The 18602-nt window shown below is 42.4% G+C and overlaps 1 protein-coding gene across 10 annotated transcripts in view; it reads left to right on the top strand.

Moving 5' to 3' along the window:
- NCOA7 (nuclear receptor coactivator 7) overlaps nt 1-18602 on the top strand; it is a 161889-nt gene that overhangs the window by 84276 nt on the left and 59011 nt on the right. For all 10 annotated transcript variants that reach the window (XM_061427360.1, XM_061427355.1, XM_061427358.1 and 7 more), the window contains one exon: nt 18329-18408. In XM_061427360.1, the coding sequence (XP_061283344.1) occupies nt 18329-18408 (80 nt within the window). The remainder of the gene's footprint in view (nt 1-18328; nt 18409-18602) is intronic.

The raw sequence follows: 18602 nt of genomic DNA, 5'->3' as shown, positions 1-18602 counted from the left end.
GTATGGTTAGTTTTGTGGTTATAGCAATAAAGATTTATTTAGAGAAAACCTCTGCAGTATAAAGAATGAATTTAGCTTTTCAACAATAAATCTGTAAAGTCTAAAGCATTTCAAATTGTAACTTTCCTTCCTGAGTTCAAAAGAAACTTAACAAGAGTAAAAGAAATGAACTTCTCCACTTTTCCTTTGTTAAACATTTTTGGGGTTTGCCACGCAATACAAGTAACCAACTACTGAATTATTTCTCATGATGGCAACCCTAAGACTTTTCCTCATACAGATTATTTTGCCTTGGGGTATTTTTTAACCACACATGTGAAGATTTCCCATCTGTCATTTATTATTGTTTCACTTTGCAAGTTCAGAAAGCCAAAGCTGTGCTATTTTGATAAGTTAATTCCTACACGTAAAATTAGGTCAAACCACAGACCTACAATAGCATTATTCTTCTGTTCAAAAATAGTGTTCATTCTAGTACTTCAGAGTTCAAACTAAAGGGTTAAAATGGACTTTGATGTGAAAGGAAGATATCAAGACCCTAATTCATAATTTTTAAAAATCAAGCAGGATACTCGAGGGACTAGGGTATAACATAAATTGAAATGATTAAGGTGGAAATAATTGGGCCTGTGCTTCTTGGGGCCATTAAGGAAGTCGAACTAATGTTTAAAGTGAAGTCTTCTCATGAAAGCCTAGGTGGTGAACAGGTCCAATCTGATGAGTGCCCCGGAAAAGTGCTTTCATGAGCGAAACTTACAGTTTAGTTCAGTTCAGTCGCTCAGTCATGTCCAACTCTTTGTGACCCCATGAACCAAAGCACGCCAGGCCTCCCTGTCCATCACCAACTCCCGGAGTTTACCCAAACTCATGTCTATCGAGTCAGTGATGCCATCCAGCCATCTCATCCTCTGTCATCCCCTTCTCCTCCTGCCCTCAATCTTTCCCAACATCAGGGTCTTTTCTAATGAGTCAGCTCTTTGCATCAGGTGGCCAAAGTATTGGAGTTTCAGCTTCAACATCAGTCCTTCCAATGAACACTCAGGACTGATCTCCTTTAGGATTGACTAGTTGGATCTCCTTGCAGTCCAAGGGACTCTTGAGTCAAGAGTCTTCTCCAACACCACAATTCAAAAGCATCAATTCTTCAGCGCTCAGCTTTCTTCACAGTCCAACTTTCACAATCCAACTCTCACATCCATACGTGACCACTGGAAAAACCATAGCCTCGACTAAACGGACCTTTGTTAGCAAAGTAATGTCTCTGCTTTTTAATATGCTATCTAGGTTGGTCATAACTTTCCTTCCAAGGAGTAAGTGTCTTTTAATTTCATGGCTGCAGTCACCATCTGCAGTGATTTTAGAGCCCCCAAAAATAAAGTCAGCCACTGTTTCCCCATCTATTTGCCGTGAAATGATGGGACCAGATGCCATGATCTTCGTTTTCTGAATGTTGAGTGTTAAGCCAACTGTTTCACTCTCCTCTTTCACTTTCATCAAGAGGCTCTTTAATTCTTCACTTTCTGCCATAAGGGTCAAAGTGACCTGCATATCTGAGGTTATTGATATTTCTCCCGGCAGTCTTAATTCCAGCTTGTGCTTCTCCCAGCCCAGCGTTCCTCATGATGTACTCTGCATAGAAGTTAAATAAGCAGGGTGACAATATACAGCCTTGACGTACTCCTTTTCCTATTTGGAACCAGTCTGTTGTTCCATGTCTAGTTCTAACTGTTGTTTCCTGACCTGCATACAGATTTCTCAAGAGGCAGCTCAGGTGGGCTGGTATTCCCATCTCTTTCAGAGTTTTCCACAGTTTATTGTGATCCACACAGTCAAAGGCTTTGGCATACTCAATAAAGCAAAAGTAGATGTTTTTCTGGAACTCTTTTGATTTTTCCATGATCCAGTGGATGTTGGCAATTTGATCTCTGGTTCCTCTGCCTTTTCTAAAATCAGCTTGAACATCTGGAAGTTCAAGGTTCACGTATTGCTGAAGCCTGGCTTGGAGAGTTTTGAGCATTACTGTACTAGCGTGTGAGTTGAGTGCAATTGTGAGGTAGTTTGAGCATTCTTTGGCATTGCCTTTCTTTGGGATTGGAATGAAAATACCTTTTCCAGTCCTGTGGCCACTGCTGAGTTTTCCAAATATGTTGACATATTGAGTGCAGCACTTTCACAGCATCCTCTTTTAGGATTTGAAATAGCTCAACTGGAATTCCATCACCTCCACTAGCTTTGTTTGTAGTGATGCTTTCTAAGGCCCACTTGACTTCACATTCCAAGATGTCTGGCTCTAGGTGAGTGATCACACGATCGTGATTATCTGGGTCGTGAAGATTTTTTTGTATAGTTCTTCTGTGTATTCTTGCCACCTCTTCAAAATATCTTCTGCTTCTGTTAGGTCCATACCATTTCTGTCCTTTATTGTGCCCGTCTTTGCATGAAATGTTCCCTTGGTATCTCTAATTTTCTTGAAGAGATCTCTAGTGTTTCCTATTCTATTGTTTTCCTCTATTTCTTTGCAGAAGAGCTCGTTATATTTAAGCAGAAATACTGGGAAAACTGAACTTAAACTGTTGCCAATGTTTGCAGGTTATGGATTAATGGTATAAATAAATAGGTGAAAAAATAAAAACCTTAACAAAATGTTCCCTTCAAAGGAGCAAAGAGGAGAGGCACAGACTTCTCCACAGCAGCGAACAGCAGAGGAATTAAACTTCTTCAGAATTGTGAAGTGAAAGTTGTTTTCCAGATTCAAAGATAACAACATCCTCAGACATACTAAGGTCTCAGGAAACAGACCTTTTGTGTCATTCCTTTCTTAAAATAAAGTTACTGAGCGGGAGTGATGTTCTTTTCTGAGACACATGTCGAAATGTAGTCCTCAAGAATGAAAAAGTCATTGTATAAAAGAATTGTTGGTGGTCAGTATTGTAACTAATTAAACATAAAATTTAAAAATACATAATAATCATTGTAAATGTGGCTTTAAATATGACTATAAAAAAGCATCACCCTTCTTTTTTCTAGCTTTATTGAGATATCATTGACATAAAATTGTGTAGGTTAATGTATACAATATGTTGATATATGGATATATTGCAAAATGATTACCACCCTGGAATTAGCTAATGCCTTCATTTGGTCACATAATTACCATCTCTTTTGTGTGGTGGGAACATCTAAGATCCACTCTCTTAGAAACTTTTAAGTATAAGGTACAGTATTATTAACTGTGATCACCACGCTGTTCACTAGATCCTCAGAACCTATTTGTCTTATCATATCCCTGGAAGTTTGTACCCTGATCAGTGTCTCCTTGTTTTCCCCCGCCCTACCAGTTCCTGCTAATCTGGCTGAGTTTTGCTCAAGGGAAACTCCTTCCTTTTCCTCTCACAACTCCAGCCCTCCCACTAACACAGTGTATTGTAACCCGTTCTGGTCACTGAGCGGAGCAGCTGTGTCTGACAGAACCTGCTGTACTCTGAGTTCAAGTTGAGAGTCTAGTCCTTTTATGATCATGGTGCTCTGCATCATGCAAATCTTGTTTCCTGCTCAGTCAATTGTGTGATACCCACTTTGTGTTACGAGAAATCTCACTGTCGGTGGAACACTCAAATGTGGTTTGGGCTGAGAGAAGGACAGCAGTTCAGACTCAACAGGGTTAGTGATTTTTCAGTTGGAGTGATTTTGAAAAACCAAATTAGAACTGACCTGGGGAGTTTGCAAAGGAAAAATACTGACAGGAGGAATGTGATTGGGTCTTTTTTGGAAGGCAGTCTGGTCACTTTTATCAGGAGTTTTACTTTGGCACACTCTTTGACCCAACAATTCTTTTTGCAGAAGCTTACCCTAAGGAAATGATTGTGCGTGTCGATAGATTTGACCATAGAGACTATCACTGCATTGTTTAAAATAGTGGGAAAATTAAGATAATATTAATAACTTAACATGGAATACTATGTGTCATTTTTTAATGATGAAAACCGGTTGATGATGTGGGAAATTTTCACAGAATACTGTTACAGTGGAAAGGGAGGTTGGCAATAGGGTATAGACTATGATTCCATTTTTGTTTAAAAGAAGGAGAGCTGCTGAAAGAAAGTACATTTACCATAAATCAGATGTTTCTCTCTGAACCAGGGTAAAATGGGTTCTTTTGTTCCACTGTATTTTCAAATGACCACAGATAGTTTTGATTTATATAGAATTGTTTTTCACATTTCCTAAAATTTCTCCTAAGGCTGAAATGTACTCAGTTAAGGCCTTGATCTATTTATACAAAAGGGAAAAAGACATTTTGAGAAAATTTTTTTTCAGAGGGTGGGAAGGTAAGGAGAAGCAGCATCAGACATGAGGGAGAGTAGAAAGAATGTTTTGGGTGAGTGTCTCCTGTGGGCTAGATGCTTTAATTTCATTATTTAATTTTCTAATCATCATGATCTACTGCAGGCAGTAGTAGCCTGTATTGTAAATGAGAAAATCTAGAAGCTGAAAAACTTTCAGAAGGTCCCACTGCAGCTCTGCGTGAAGCCGGGTTCAAGCCCAGCTCTGTGATACTGAAGCCCCAGTGAAGCCTCCCTCATCTTTCTTGCTTTCCTCCCAATCTACTGTGAGAGAAAAATAAGGCAAGAGTTAAATAACATTTTCATGTCTTCTCCCCTGCCCTAAGAACATTGTTCTATCTTAGTGAGGAATAAAAAGGTGACTATGCATGGAATTTCCTTTTTCCTTGAGCTGTAATGAATGTGATGATAAGGTTGAAAGTTCTCACTTAATTACCTGACCCAGTCACATATGTAGTTACATTCAGAACACTCAGTGACTTTACAACTAAATCAAATGCGGAGAGAAATAACTGGTTCCTCGGAGTCAGAGTGAGACTAGTTCGCTTATTCCACAGCATCGTGTCAGTGGTATAGTGGTGAATCTTCATTCATTCTGCATACGGGTGAGGGCGTGATCAGAGCGGAGGGTGGTACTGGGCTCTGAAGTAGAGGGTTCTGTGAGAGACAGCTCCTCCTCTGCCTTTCTTTCCAGCCTAGGTTTTACTTCAGCGTGACTCATTTTAATCGAGGACTGTAGTGCTTGTGATGTGCTTGAAGGAAGGTAAATAACACCTACTGAAGACATTTCCCTTTGTGTCAACAGAGGATGAAACATGGTGTTCACACTGAGTACAGAGTTCCTCCTCAAGTTCCCAGACTCTCCAGGCTCTTTATGGCATGGCTATCTAAAACTTTATTAATGGTTTATGATCAGTTATTCCAGAAATTACCCTTAGAATGCTAAACAACAATACTGAATGTTTTAATTGCACTCTTGACTGAGGTAGGCTAGTGATATGGAAAGTGTGTATCATCAATAGAGAAAATATGATATCTTTAAGCAAAGACAAGTCCTATGTTTTCTTCAAGAATATTTATGACTTGACATTTTACTGTTAAATCTTTGATCCATCATCTGCTTTGACCTCAGAGCGATATGGTTTTATCTCCAAACGTTAGCTAGTGCTCACCATTATCATTTAATAATAGTCCGTAAGGTTTCCTGAGTCCTTTCTTTGCACTTTGTGGAGTGCTTTACTGGATTGAATTGCCTTATCTAATCCTTACAGTAACTCTCTGGGAGAGTCCATTTGGCATTCCCATTTTACACCCTGAGAAACCGCCGTAAGTCACTTGTCCAAGGTCACGCAGTGAGTCAGGGACAGACAAGGATTCATTCTGTGTGCCTGATGCCAGAGCTTCCACTATAACATGAAGGTAGACATTTATGTGAAAACGGAGCCTTTTCTTACTGGTTTTAAAGTGTCACGCAAGTGTATGTTCCTCGGTTCTTTGTCTCGTCACAACAAAGATTTGGAGCAACGGACATTAAAGCCCTCGGCGCGTCACAGCTCTCGGGTCTTGGACAAATTGTGCTACAGCTCTTAGGCAAATCAGTGTTACAGCTCTATTTTATTTAGAAAATAGCAGGAGAATCCAAGACTTGAAGAGAAGAGAGTGGAGGAGTGCGTGGGGAGGGAGGGAGAGAGAGAGAGAGAGAGAGAGCACATGCATGCGGAAGAGAGAGTCCGTGAGAAAGCGCTTTGGCTCCTCCTTTTATATGTTTTTTTCCTCCACCTGGGCCTGCCCTATGCAAATTGGGCTTAGCCAGGGGTGCTATTTGTTCTGTTTGTTCTGCCTGAAGTCTTCACTCTGGTCCTCGGACCTTCCTTGTCTTTTAGCCACCGCCATTTTTGACTCCTTTTCCTTATTCTACTTGCCTAACAAAAGGTACCTTTATTTTACATGAAATTCTTTCAATACCAGGCTTCCCTTGTAGCTCAGATGGTAAAGAATGTGCCTGCAGTGAAGGAGACCCAGGTTCAATCCATGGGTTGGGAAGATCCTATGGAGAAGGAAATGGCACCCCATTCCAGTATTCTTGCCTGGGAAATCCCATGGACCGAGGAGCCTGGCAAGCTGAGGTCCATGGGATCTCAAAGAATTGGACACGACTAAGTGACTTAACATACACACTTTCAATACAGCTCTGACATTTGGTTGTTTCACTACAATGTTTTAATTGCTGTGGCTTTATAATCATGTGTTTTAACATGATACATATTGTTCTTGTTTAGTCTCTCAGTTGTGGCAGACTCTTCTTGACCCCATGGACTGCAGCACACCAGGCTTTCCTGTCCTTCACTATCTCCTGGAGTTTCCTCAAACTCATGTCCACTGAGTCGATGAAGCCATCCAACCATCTCATCCTCTGTTCCTCCCTTCTACTCCTGCCTTCAATTCCCAGCATCAGGGTCTTTTCAAGTGAGTCAGGTCTTTGCATCAGGTGGCCAAAGTATTGGAGCTTCAGCTTCAGCATCAGTCTTTCCAATGAATATTCAGGGCTGATTTCCTTTAGGATGATATAGTATCAGATCAGATCAGATCAGTCGCTCAGTTGTGTCTGACTCTTTGCAACCCCATGAATCGCAGCATGCCAGGCCTCCCTGTCCATCACCAACTCCCGGAGTTCACTCAGACTCACGTCCATCGAGTCAGTGATGCCATCCAGCCATCTCCTCCTCTGTTGTCCCCTTCTCCTCCTGCCCCCAATCCCTCCCAGCATCAGAGTCTTTTCCAATGAGTCAACTCTTCACATGAGGTGGCCAAAGTACTGGAGTTTCAGCTTTAGCATCATTCCTTCCAAAAAAATCCCAGGGCTGATCTCCTTCAGAATGGACTGGTTGGATCTCCTTACAGTCCAAGGGACTCTCAAGAGTCTTCTCCAACACCACAGTTCAAAAGCATCAATTCTTTGGTGCTCAGCCTTCTTCACAGTCCAACTCTCACATCCATACATGACCACAGGAAAAACCATAGCCTTGACTAGACGGACCTTTGTTGGCAAAGTAATGTCTCTGCTTTTGAATATGCTATCTAGGTTGGTCATAATTTTCCTTCCAAGGAGTAAGCGTCTTTTAATTTCATGGCTGCAGTCACCATCTGCAGTGATTTTGGAGCCCAGAAAAATAAAGTCTGACATTGTTTCCACTGTTTCCCCATGTATTTCCCATGAAGTGATGGGACTGGATGCCATGATCTTCGTTTTCTGAATGTTAAGCTTTAAGCCAACTTTTTCACTCTCCTCTTTCACTCTCATCAAGAGGCTTTTCAGTTCCTCTTCACTTTCTGCCATAAGTGTGGTGTAATCTGCATATCTGAGGTTATTGATATTTCTCTTGGCAATCTTGATTCCAGCTTGTGTTTCTTCCAGTCCAGCATTTCTCATGATGTACTCTGCATATAAAGTAAATAAACAGGGTGACAATATACAGCCTTGACGTACTCCTTTTCCTGTTTGGAACCAGTCTGTTGTTCCATGTCCCTACCTTCATTTCTCTTTCAAAAATAATTTTGGATAATCTTCTGTATTATGCTTCTAGTCTTATATATTTATGCCTAGTTGTCAATATTTCCCTTCTAAGAAATTTTGTTTTAAATTTTTACCTAAATTGCATATAATTTAAAAGTTAATTTGAAGGGAAAGATATTTATAAGAATGATATTTTCTATTAGGAACATTATATGTACTGCCCTTTATTCAAGCTTCTGTTTATATACTTCAGAGAACCTTAAAAACTTTCTTTCTATGTCTCTTGTCATTGTCTGGCTATATTTATTCCTAGATATTTTCTAGTTTGATACCAGTATATCTGGGACTTTTCCAAATAGTTTCTATTACAAGTGTAAAAGACTGTTACATCTGGTCACCTTACTGAACAATTTTACAATTTCTGAATTTTTAAAAATATATTTAGGCCGTGCCGTGTCTTAGTTGCCACGTGGGCTTTTCTCTAGTTACAGCGAGTGGGAACCACTCTCAGTTGCGGTGAGTGGGCTTCTCATTGCAGTAACTTCTCATTGCAGAGCGAGGGCTCAGTAGTTGTGGTTCCCAGACTCTAGAGCACAGTGGTTGTGGTTCCCAGGCTCTAGGAGAAGGCAATGGCACCCCACTCCAGTACTCTTGCCTGGAAAATCCCATGGACGGAGGAGCCTGGTAGGCTGCAGTCCATGGGGTCGCTAGGAGTTGGACACGACTGAGCGACTTCACTCTCACTTTTCACTTTCATGCATTGGAGAAGGCAATGGCACCCCACTCCAGTGTTCTTGCCTGGAGAATCCCAGGGACAGGGGAGCCTGGTGGGCTGCCGTCTATGGGGTCGCACAGAGTCGGACACGACTGAAGGGACTTAGCAGCAGCAGCAGCAGCAGAGAGCAGTGGTCGCGGTTCCCAGGCTCTAGAGCACAGTAGTTGTGGTGCACGGGCCTAGTTGCTCTGCAGCCTGTGGGATCTTCCTGGATCAGGGATCGGGCCCATGTCCTCTGCATTGGCAGGTGGATTCTTTACCACTGAGCCACCAGTGGATGTTTTTATGATGTTGGCTCTATAGGTAGATAACTTATCTGCTAATAATCAAACTTTCACTTCTTTCTTTTCAGTGTTTAAAACTTTTTTATGTGTTGCTTTGAATGGGGATTCCAGGAAAAAAAAATTTGAGTGTAAACCGATAGTAGGAGTTCCTGTATGTATTTTGGTTAGTGTTTTACTTTTTATATTTGCTTTCGATTTCTGCTACAAGAATGCTTCTCAGTTTACTCAGGTATGACTCAGGAGGGTTTAGAATAGGGCTTCTGGTGCTTAATTTCTAGAGACCATTGGGAAACCAGCGGGTGCCTGGTGTTCATTCTGCACAGGTGTTGCCTTTCAGGGTTCTGAAAGGGGACCTCCAGTAAAGGGCAGGGATTCCCTCTTCTCGGATTTCCAGGCTGTCTTCTTATATTTGAAGTGTTTCTGTTTTCATCTCCACTACAAAGTTTATTCTATGCCCGTCGATGCTTGTGGTTTAGCTTTGCATCACATTATGTTAGCCTCTTTGTTGTAATTTAGTGGGCTGGAAGATACTCTGCCCAGAAGCATAAAAGCTATGCTGGAAGTGCTCTCAGGCACATATCTTCACAGAACAATAGGAAAAAGAAGAGTGGATGGAGTTTGTACAGTGCCAGTGGGTGTCTCTCCCACTGCAAGCCCTGGAGTCCTCTGTAAGGCTGGGGTGGGGGCCTCACCCGTGTGTTAGTTTAGGCTGCATTTAGGTAATTAACAAGCCACTGCAGTCCTGAATGATGTCATGAAGTCATTCCCTCTTCATTCTTATGGGGAAATTGCTTTTGGTGTGTATAACCTTTAGGGTTTCATTGCTTTTTCAGAAGCCTATTTCTAATGAATGTCACAGAATAAACATTCTTCATCATGTTAAGGGAGTTTGCTCCTATTCTTAATTTTCTAACAGTTGGATTTTTTAAAATGTTATATTTTTAAAAAAATATAATAATGGCTATTTAATTTCATCAGATGGTTTTTTTGGTCATGTACCGAAGTGACCAGATAAGGCTTTTCTCCTTTAAACAATTTATAATCATCTATCGCATTAATGCTATATCATTCTCATATTTCTGTATTCAAACTTTAACATTATTAATGTTACTGTTGTTGTTCAGTCACCAAGTCGTGTCTGACTCTTCAAGACCCCATGGACTGCAGCAAACCAGGCTTCCCTGTCCTGCACTATCTGCCAGAGTTTGCCTAAGTTCATGCCCATTGAGTCAGTGATGCTATCCAACCATCTCATCCTCTGTTGCCCTCTTCTCCTTCTGTCTTCAGTTTTTCCCAGCATCAGGGTCTTTTCCAATGAGTCAGCTCTTTGCATCAGGTGGCCAAAGTATGGGAGCTTCAGCTTCAGTGTCAGTTCTTCCAGTGAGTATTCAGGGTTGATTTCCTTTAAGATTGACTGGTTTAGTCTCCTTGCTGTCCAAGGTAGCATTTGTTAAACACTATGCCAGGCTCTGAGATAAACTGTGCCCATTATCTCATTTAATCTTTTGAGCAACATTGTGAGACGTCCATTTTACAGATAAGGAAATGGAGGTACAAAGATTTTAAGTGACTTGTTCAACACTGCACAGCTATGAGGGTTGATTGGTGAAGCCAGCTCGTTTTGACTCCAAAACCAAATTGCAATCAGAAAAAATGTGCTGCGATTCATGGGGTCACAAAGAGTCGGACACGACTGAGCGACTGAACTGAACATAAGGGAAATGGTACATGACCTGACTGATTAGTATCAAAGTGTGCCATCTCTTTCTAGTCTGGGGCTGTGTCTGTCATTGGAAACAGCTTTTCCTGTTTACGTATCAGGATGCCCTTTTCTTAGAAAGCTCTAGAGAGACACTGGAGAAGGAAATGGCAACCCACTCCAGTATTGTTGGCCTGGAGAATCTCATGGACAGAGGAGCCTGGCAGGCTACAGTCCATGGGTTTGCAAGAGTCAGACACAACTGAGCAGCTAAACTACCATGAGACAGGCATCGACAATTACTGCCGCATTGATCCCCCTCTTTTGGATGTCATGGAAACCATCCTTCCTCTTTGGACAAGTGTGTGTGATTCCTGTGCCATCAGCCTCACGTTCCCCATTCAGATGGTCTTGTGATAAGGATGCAAGGAAGGAAGAGAACTGATCAAGAGGAGTACGGGAAGAAGGGACACACAGTAAGTGGAAGGCCAGAGCAAATTTGATCCTGATAAAATTTGAAAACCTGGTAATTTTCAACATTCTATTTGTGCTTGTTCAGACACAATTGAAGCGACTTAGCAGCAGCAGAAGCAGATAGTTAATAAGAGGAAAAACAAAGCTATATACTGTCTTTTCTGTCCTTCATCTATCTATGTAGAGCTTATGGAACCAAGAGCCAGGGAATTCACCAGTGTCTCTTGTTTCGGTTTTCAAGGACAGTAATGGATAATGTTCACTGTCCTGACTTCACTTAGTCTCCAGTGGTCTGTGCCTGGAACCACATGCCCATGTTTCAAGGTCATGGATAGTATCTCATTTTTGCTGGATTTTTTTCAAAACCAAAACACATAACCAGAGCTGCATTCCTTAAGTCCCTCTACCCTTTCTCCCTCCCCCAACCCCAGCACACTCACGTACCTGGGTTACTACTTGAATCATCAAAAATTCCCTTTTGGGATCTGAACTTCTTTTGTCTTTTCCCGTAAGTCTGTTCTCCATCTCTGGTAGGCAGAATAATGTCCCTTACCCCTTCACAGAAGGTGTCTGTGTCTTAATTCCTGAAACCTGTTAGGTTACACACAGAGGTGAATTCAAGTTGTGGATGGAATTCAGGTTGCTAATCAGCTGACCTGAAGGAGGAGAGCATCCTGGATTATCTAGGTGTGCCCAGTGTGGACACCAGAGTGCTGAAAGTGAGAGGCGGCTGGCAGGAGAAACTGGAGAAACGGCAGTGTGAGAGCACTCGGCTTGATGTTGCTGGCTCTGCCGACTGAGGGAGGGACCTTGAAGCCAGGAAGGCGGGCTTGTTCCGAGATGAACAAGCAAGAAGCCAGTCTTCCCCTTAAGCCTCTAGAAAAGAGCTGCCTGCCGACACCCTGAATTTTGCCCAGCGAGACCCCATGTCAGACTTGAAATGTATAGAGCTATAAGATCGTAAGTTGGTGTCTGTTTAAAATTCGGACCCACTTGATTTGTGGTAATGTCTTACAGTAGTGGCAAATACATCGTGTCATTCTCCTAACACGGGTGGCCATGACGGAGGGGGTTTGTTTATTCCTTCCATAGTCTGTCACCTTGGTGTTGAGACCCAGCCCTCAGGGAAACCCTTACTGCTTCTTCCTGTTGCTACTTTCAGTATTTATATCTTTGAAACCTCATCTTTGCCGCAATGACTCTTCCAAATTTCACAGCCCCTTACGCCCCAGTCCTGTCTTCAAACTTTCAGCAGCTGACCTTTTCCCTACTTTACTGAAAGGGTCAGCACATCTGTCCTGAGATCCCTCCCCTATTCACCGCAGGACCTCTGCGACCTCCCAGTTACTCGTTTCCAGGTCTCCATCTCGATCCTCAGGGTAACATTTGGCAGTGTCGGCACAACCCTCCTTTAACTTGGTTTCTGTGCTTTTGTGACATAACACGCATTTTCCTTTCTTCTCAACCTTTCCCACCCCCTCCATCAGCCACATTTCTTTTTACCTCCCCCGCCCCCAACCCCCACCAAATCTCAGGCTTCTGTAGGTTCTGTTCTCAAGCCTCAGATATTCTCTTAAAATGTATCCCCTTGGCCATGATAAGTTTCCTTTACATCCAGCCTTCCTGCCTTTCCAGGCTCTGGACTTTCTCCTGAACATCAACTTCTGTTAGCCCCAAAGCACGGAGAGAGAAAGGAGTCTTTCAACAAACATTATCTAGGATGTCCTCAGATGCCGGAGCCAGTAGCCATGTGTTCCAGACACCCCTGGCCTTCCTGTGGGCAGAGAAGGGATGAGGAGGCAGGACCTGTGGCCAGGGCATCAGGTCAACGCTGATTCCTCCATTGCCATTTCAACCCTTCTAGGACTTATGAGGAAACAAGACAGTTAAGGCAAAAGGACCTGTATTTCCTTCTTCCAGGGTTTTGTTCAGTACACTTATTGGACTGGGAAAAACTGTCTCTGGAAACTTTTCAGAGGTGGGGCAAACAGGAAATACAGTTGCTTTCCTCTGAATGGCTTCTGAGGACCACTTGGCCAATGTTCTCCTCTGGCAGTAGATACTTCTAAATGATTTGCTTTTGTAAGCAGGGGGAGGATTTCAATTTGGGCAGGTGTAACAGATCTGAGGAAGAAGGAGAAGGGAGCGGCAGAGGATGTGATGCTTGGATGGCATTACCGACTCAATGGACATGGATCTGAGCAACCTCTGGGAGAGGGTGAAGGATAGGGTAGCCTGGCATGCTGCAGGCCACGGGGTTGCTAAAAGTCAGACATGAGTTAGCGACTGAACAACAGAAAGGTCTAAGGAGGCCTGAAGCTCGAAACAGAGATGTCAGGTATCATTGGGAAATAACTGCATCCTTGCGGATGGCCCTGAGTCCTCATCTGAAATGCTAGCAGCAGAGCCCCTCCTGAAACCCGGCAGAGAAGTTCTCTCTGCAGGCAGTCCAGGGCTCTGCCCCATTCTCCCCAGTGCTTTGTGGACCATGTGCTGCAGAACTTGTGGAGGTAATGTATCCAAGACTTCACTTACTGAGAGGAACAGCTAGCCATCTTGAAAACTTACTGCAAAAAAATATTTAAGAAGCAGTATGACTGTGTGGATCACAACAAACTGTGGAAAATTCTTAAAGAGATGGGAGTATCAGACCACCTGACCTGCCTCTTGAGAAATCTGTATGGAGGTCAGGAAGCAAAAGTTAGGATTGGACATGGAACAACACACTGGTTCCAAATTGGGAAAGGAGTACATCATGGCTGTATATCGTCACCCTGCTTATTTAACTTATACGCAGAGTACATCATGAGAAACGCTGGGCTGGAGGAAGCACAAGCTGGAATCAAGATTGCTGGGAGAAATATCAGTAACCTCAGATATGCAGATGGCACCATGCTTACGGAAGAAAGCGAAGAAGAACTGAAGAGCCTCTTGATGAAAGTGAAATAGGAGAGTGAAAAAGTTGGCTTAAAGCTCAACATTCAGAAAACTAAGATCTTGGCATCTGGTCCCATCACTTCATGGCAAATAGGGAAACAGTGGAAACAGTGGCTGACTTTATTTTTTTTTAGTTCCAAAATCACTGCAGATGGTGACTGCAGCCATGAAATTAAAAGAAGTTTGCTCCTTAGAAGAAAAGTTGTGACCAACCTAGATAGCATATTAAAAAGCAGAGCCATTATTTTGCCAACAAAGGTCCGTGTAGTCAAGACTATGTATGTATGTGAGAGTTGGACTATAAAGAAAGCTGAGCACCCAAGAATTAGTGGTTTTGTACTGTGGTGCTGGAGAAGACTCTTGAGAGTCCCTTGAACTGCAAAGAGATACAACCAGTCCATCCTAAAGGAAATCAGTCCTGAATATTCATTGGAAGGACTGATGCTGAAGCTGAAACTCCAATACTTTGGCCACCTGATGCAAAGAACTGACTCATTTGAAAAGACTCTCATGCTGGGAAAGATTGAAGGTGGGAGAAAAGGACAACAGAGGATGAGATGGTTGGATGGCATCACCGACTCAACGGACATGAGTTTGAGTAAACTCCTGGGGTTGGTGATGGACAGGGAGGCCTGGGGTACTGCAGTCCCTGAGATCGCAAAGAATTGGACACTAATGAGGGACTGAACTGAACTGATGAATCCTTACCTTGGGCTATAATCATATGAAGACAGATTGGGTCCTTAGAACGTGTCAATTACTTCTCAGCTTTCTGTATTCAGTCAACTGTAAAACCTAATGTTTGGTTTGTGGCTTTGGTTCCGATGATGTTCCTGGTGTGATGTTCTATCAGTGAAAACATTGCCCATATTCAAACTCATCAGGCCCATTGATTTGTATTGGTAAATTGGTAAATACCCATGTGTAATGGGTATCACACTAAGGCACACACCTCAAATATTTCAAAATCTTAGACTCTGGAGGAAATGTTGTTATTTTTTTTTTTCTTCTAAGTATATTATTACCGTGTTTGCTGTTTTTCTGGCCTATCCACCTGTGTGGAAGAAAAGTAATTTTTGTACTAAATCAGTTGTACATAGTCAAGTTTATCTTGAAAAGTTCAGCCAGCACCTGGTTTTCTTTGGCAGCTGAATAATATGAAAACTCATGATTTGCTGGCATACAACAGGACCCGCACTGGGACCAGAGATGACTGTGTACAGCCTGTGGGAGGGCATGAGCTGAAGCTGCCACAGATGGAAAGAAGCAGCAGATTAGGCTCTAGAAATAGGAAGCACCTACAGAAGGATATGAAGAGACTGTGCTGAAAGCAGGAGGACCTAAAGGGACAGCTGTTTATGGTGGCAAAGAAAAGGGCAGGAATGTGGGGCAGAGAGTGGAACTAAGATATTAAAAGGAATGAACACCATGCAGATGATGAGAGTTTTAAAATACTCTGCTTGATTTTTTACTAGACTGTATGGAACCTCCAGATTCTCCTCCTACAGAATCTGGAGATCTGAAGCCAGTAGAGTCTCATCTTACTGAAATAATTTAGATGCGATTGATCACCTAAAGGAAGAGAAACTTTTTTTTTTTTTATAATCTAGAAGATTTTGGGGCTTCCCTGGTGGCTCAGACAGTAAAGAATATGCCTGTAGTGCAGGAGACCTGCGTTTGATCCCTGGGTTGGGAAGATCCCCCGGAGGAGGGCATGGCAAGCCACTGCCATATTCTTGCCTGGAGAATTCCATGGACAGAGGAGCCTAGCAGGCTACAGTCCATGGGGTCACAAAGAGTCAGACACAACTGAGTGAATAAGCTTATAATAGATTTTCAGAGTGTCTCTGGTTCTACAAAGGACTAGAAAAGGACTCTAATAGCAATCTATTTTTTTTCTCTTGGTTTTTAGTTTTAAATAATATAAAGGAATTTCTTAAAAGGCAGAGAAATCCCATGTACATTGACTATTTCACATTCCTGTGTTCCCTTCCATCCTCATCCAGCTTATCCGTGTTTGTTAGGTAGTTGAAATGATACTGGTGGTCTGCACGTGGGTATGGGGGGCTGTAGGGTTTCAGATGGAGAGGTCCTCATCTCCCCCTCCTGTTTCTCTCCCCCTCCACTTCATTCTACGGTGTTCAATCTGTGTGGGCTTTTGTTTGGGGGTAGCCTTAAAAAGGGAGAAGGCAATGGCACCCCACTCCAGTACTCTTGCCTGGAAAATCCCATGGATGGAGGAGCCTGGTGGGCTGCAGTCCATGGGGTCGCTAAGAGACGGACACGACTGAGCGACTTCACTTTCATGCATTGGAGAAGGAAATGGCAGCCCACTCCAGTGTTCTTGCCTGGAGAATCCCATGGATGGAGAAGCCTGGTAGGCTGCAGTCCATGGGGTCGCACAGAGTCGGACACGACTGAAGTGACTTAGCAGCAGCAGCAGCCTTAAAAAATGTGGCTAGCTGTCAGAAGGCTCTTTGAAGAGATCAGAACTGTAATTCATGGATTCCCTCAGCCATCCCAGAAGAAGTCAGAAATAGAGATGGGATTTCTTGGAAAGATCTGTAAATGAGCCTTTTGTCTAATAGACAGGAGACCCTCCAAGTTCTTGAATGTTATACCAGCAGGAACATTGCCACCTTGGACTAAGGGGAACGGAAAGAAGATAAAATGAAATAAGACTGATCGACTCCTCAAATTCTATAAACAGAGAACTGAAAGAAGATGAAATAAGACTGATCAACTCCCCACATTCTATAGGCAAGGAACAGGTTGATAAAACTGTTCAACCGCAGGGACTTCGCTGGTGGTCCAGTGGCTAAGACTCCACGCTCCCAGTGCTGGGGACCCAGGTCAGGGAACTAGATCCCACGTGTCACAACTAAGACCAGGTACAGCCACACAAATAAATAGAAGTATATTTTTAAAAAATGTGTATAGTTTTGTGTGCAGCTGTTTTTAGTATACATAATGGTACCACTCTGTACATACCATTCTGTTTCTCTCTAAACATGTTTTGGTGTATGCTTCTGGTGTGTTATGCCCTGGGATTCTAGGCAGTACTTAGATATGTTTTGCTTACCCTCCTGCTCCCCACTGCCACAGATAACTCTGTTCTATGCACCCTCCAGCAGGTCACTCACTTTCTGATATCTCCTGGGAGAAGATATGTATCTGTGGGTCAATTTGCTGAGTCGTACTGGTGGCTCAGTGGTAATGAATCCACCTGCCAATGCAGTAGATGTGGGTTTGATCCCTGGGTCAGGAAGATCCCCTGGAGAAGGAAATGGCAACCCACTCCAGTATTCTCGCCTGGAAAATCCCATGGACAGAGGAACCCGGCGGGCTCCAGTCTGTGGGGTAATAAAGAGTCAGACACGACTTAATGACTAAACAACAGCAGCAGGCTGTATATAATTTGCTGGAATGGCTGTACCAGTTTACATTCCTTGTAGCAGCTTGCATCTTTCCCAACCCTAGAATTATCCAGCTTTCTGATTTTTGCCATGCTAATAGCTTTAAATGATAGCTCATCTTAATTTGCATTTTTCTGATCTCATACAAGTTAGAGCATCTTTTCATAGTTAGTTCAATCTTGTGCTTTTTGTCACTTAAATGTATATCTACTGGTATATGTCTCTCTGGTTTTCAGTGTCCAGATTGTTTATATTAAGAAATATTTTGTCGTAGCAACTAGGTCGAATCATTTGTAGCTGCCAAACTACTAGGTTGACTGGTTTTGGCCTCTAAAAGCAGCTTGATCTGTGGTCCAGATTAATGTGTTGTTGAACACAGAGGTCTTTCCAAGTTTTCACTATGATAAATGATACTGCAGTAACCATATGCTGTGCCTAGCATTTTCCTTGTTTTGAATTTTTCCTTAGGATAAGTAAGGGAAAAATTACTGAGTTGTGGACATTTTAATGGCTGTTGTTACATATTGACAAATCACTTTCTAAAAGGGCTGTGCTGATTTACGTTGTATACCACTTGTATCACCATACTAGTTAACATCCTCATTATACAGTGTCGCGTAAACAAAGACTTGGTTAACTGTAAGGTGCAACCTCATTGTTGTTTGTCCTATTTAACTGCAGTTAGCATTAATCATTTATTCAAGTATACATTGATGACCAATCTGTTTTTATGAGTTTGGTCTATTTGTGCCTTCAGCCCATTTTTCTTTTAGTGTCTTTTTATTTTTTCAAAGTCATTTTGAGAATGGGTTTTAATATACTGTAAATAACCCTATCCTCAATTCCTGAAAATGAAATCATTCACTTATATCATTTTATTCCTCAGATGACAATCCAAACAAAACACATGATAAAAAAGAGAAGAAGATGGTGGTTCAGAAGCCCCATGGTACTATGGAATACACTGTAAGTATAAACAGGTAGTACCATTTGTTAATACCACTAGATTTACATAATGTTTCTCCCTGACACATCCCGCCCCTTAGCTGCCTTCCTCTCCTGTAGCCATTAAATAGCAAAGCTTCTTAAGACCTCAGTCATTTCTCCTTTGTGTAATTTTTCCCTGAATAAACCTATTACTTGAATTACCTTTGATATGC

The sequence above is a fragment of the Bos javanicus genome, chromosome 9 (assembly GCF_032452875.1).
Source record: "Bos javanicus breed banteng chromosome 9, ARS-OSU_banteng_1.0, whole genome shotgun sequence".
In the NCBI taxonomy this organism is placed as follows: Eukaryota; Metazoa; Chordata; class Mammalia; order Artiodactyla; family Bovidae; genus Bos; species Bos javanicus.
Note: the sequence above shows the minus strand (reverse complement) of the source record. Positions and strands in the feature narration are given on the sequence as shown.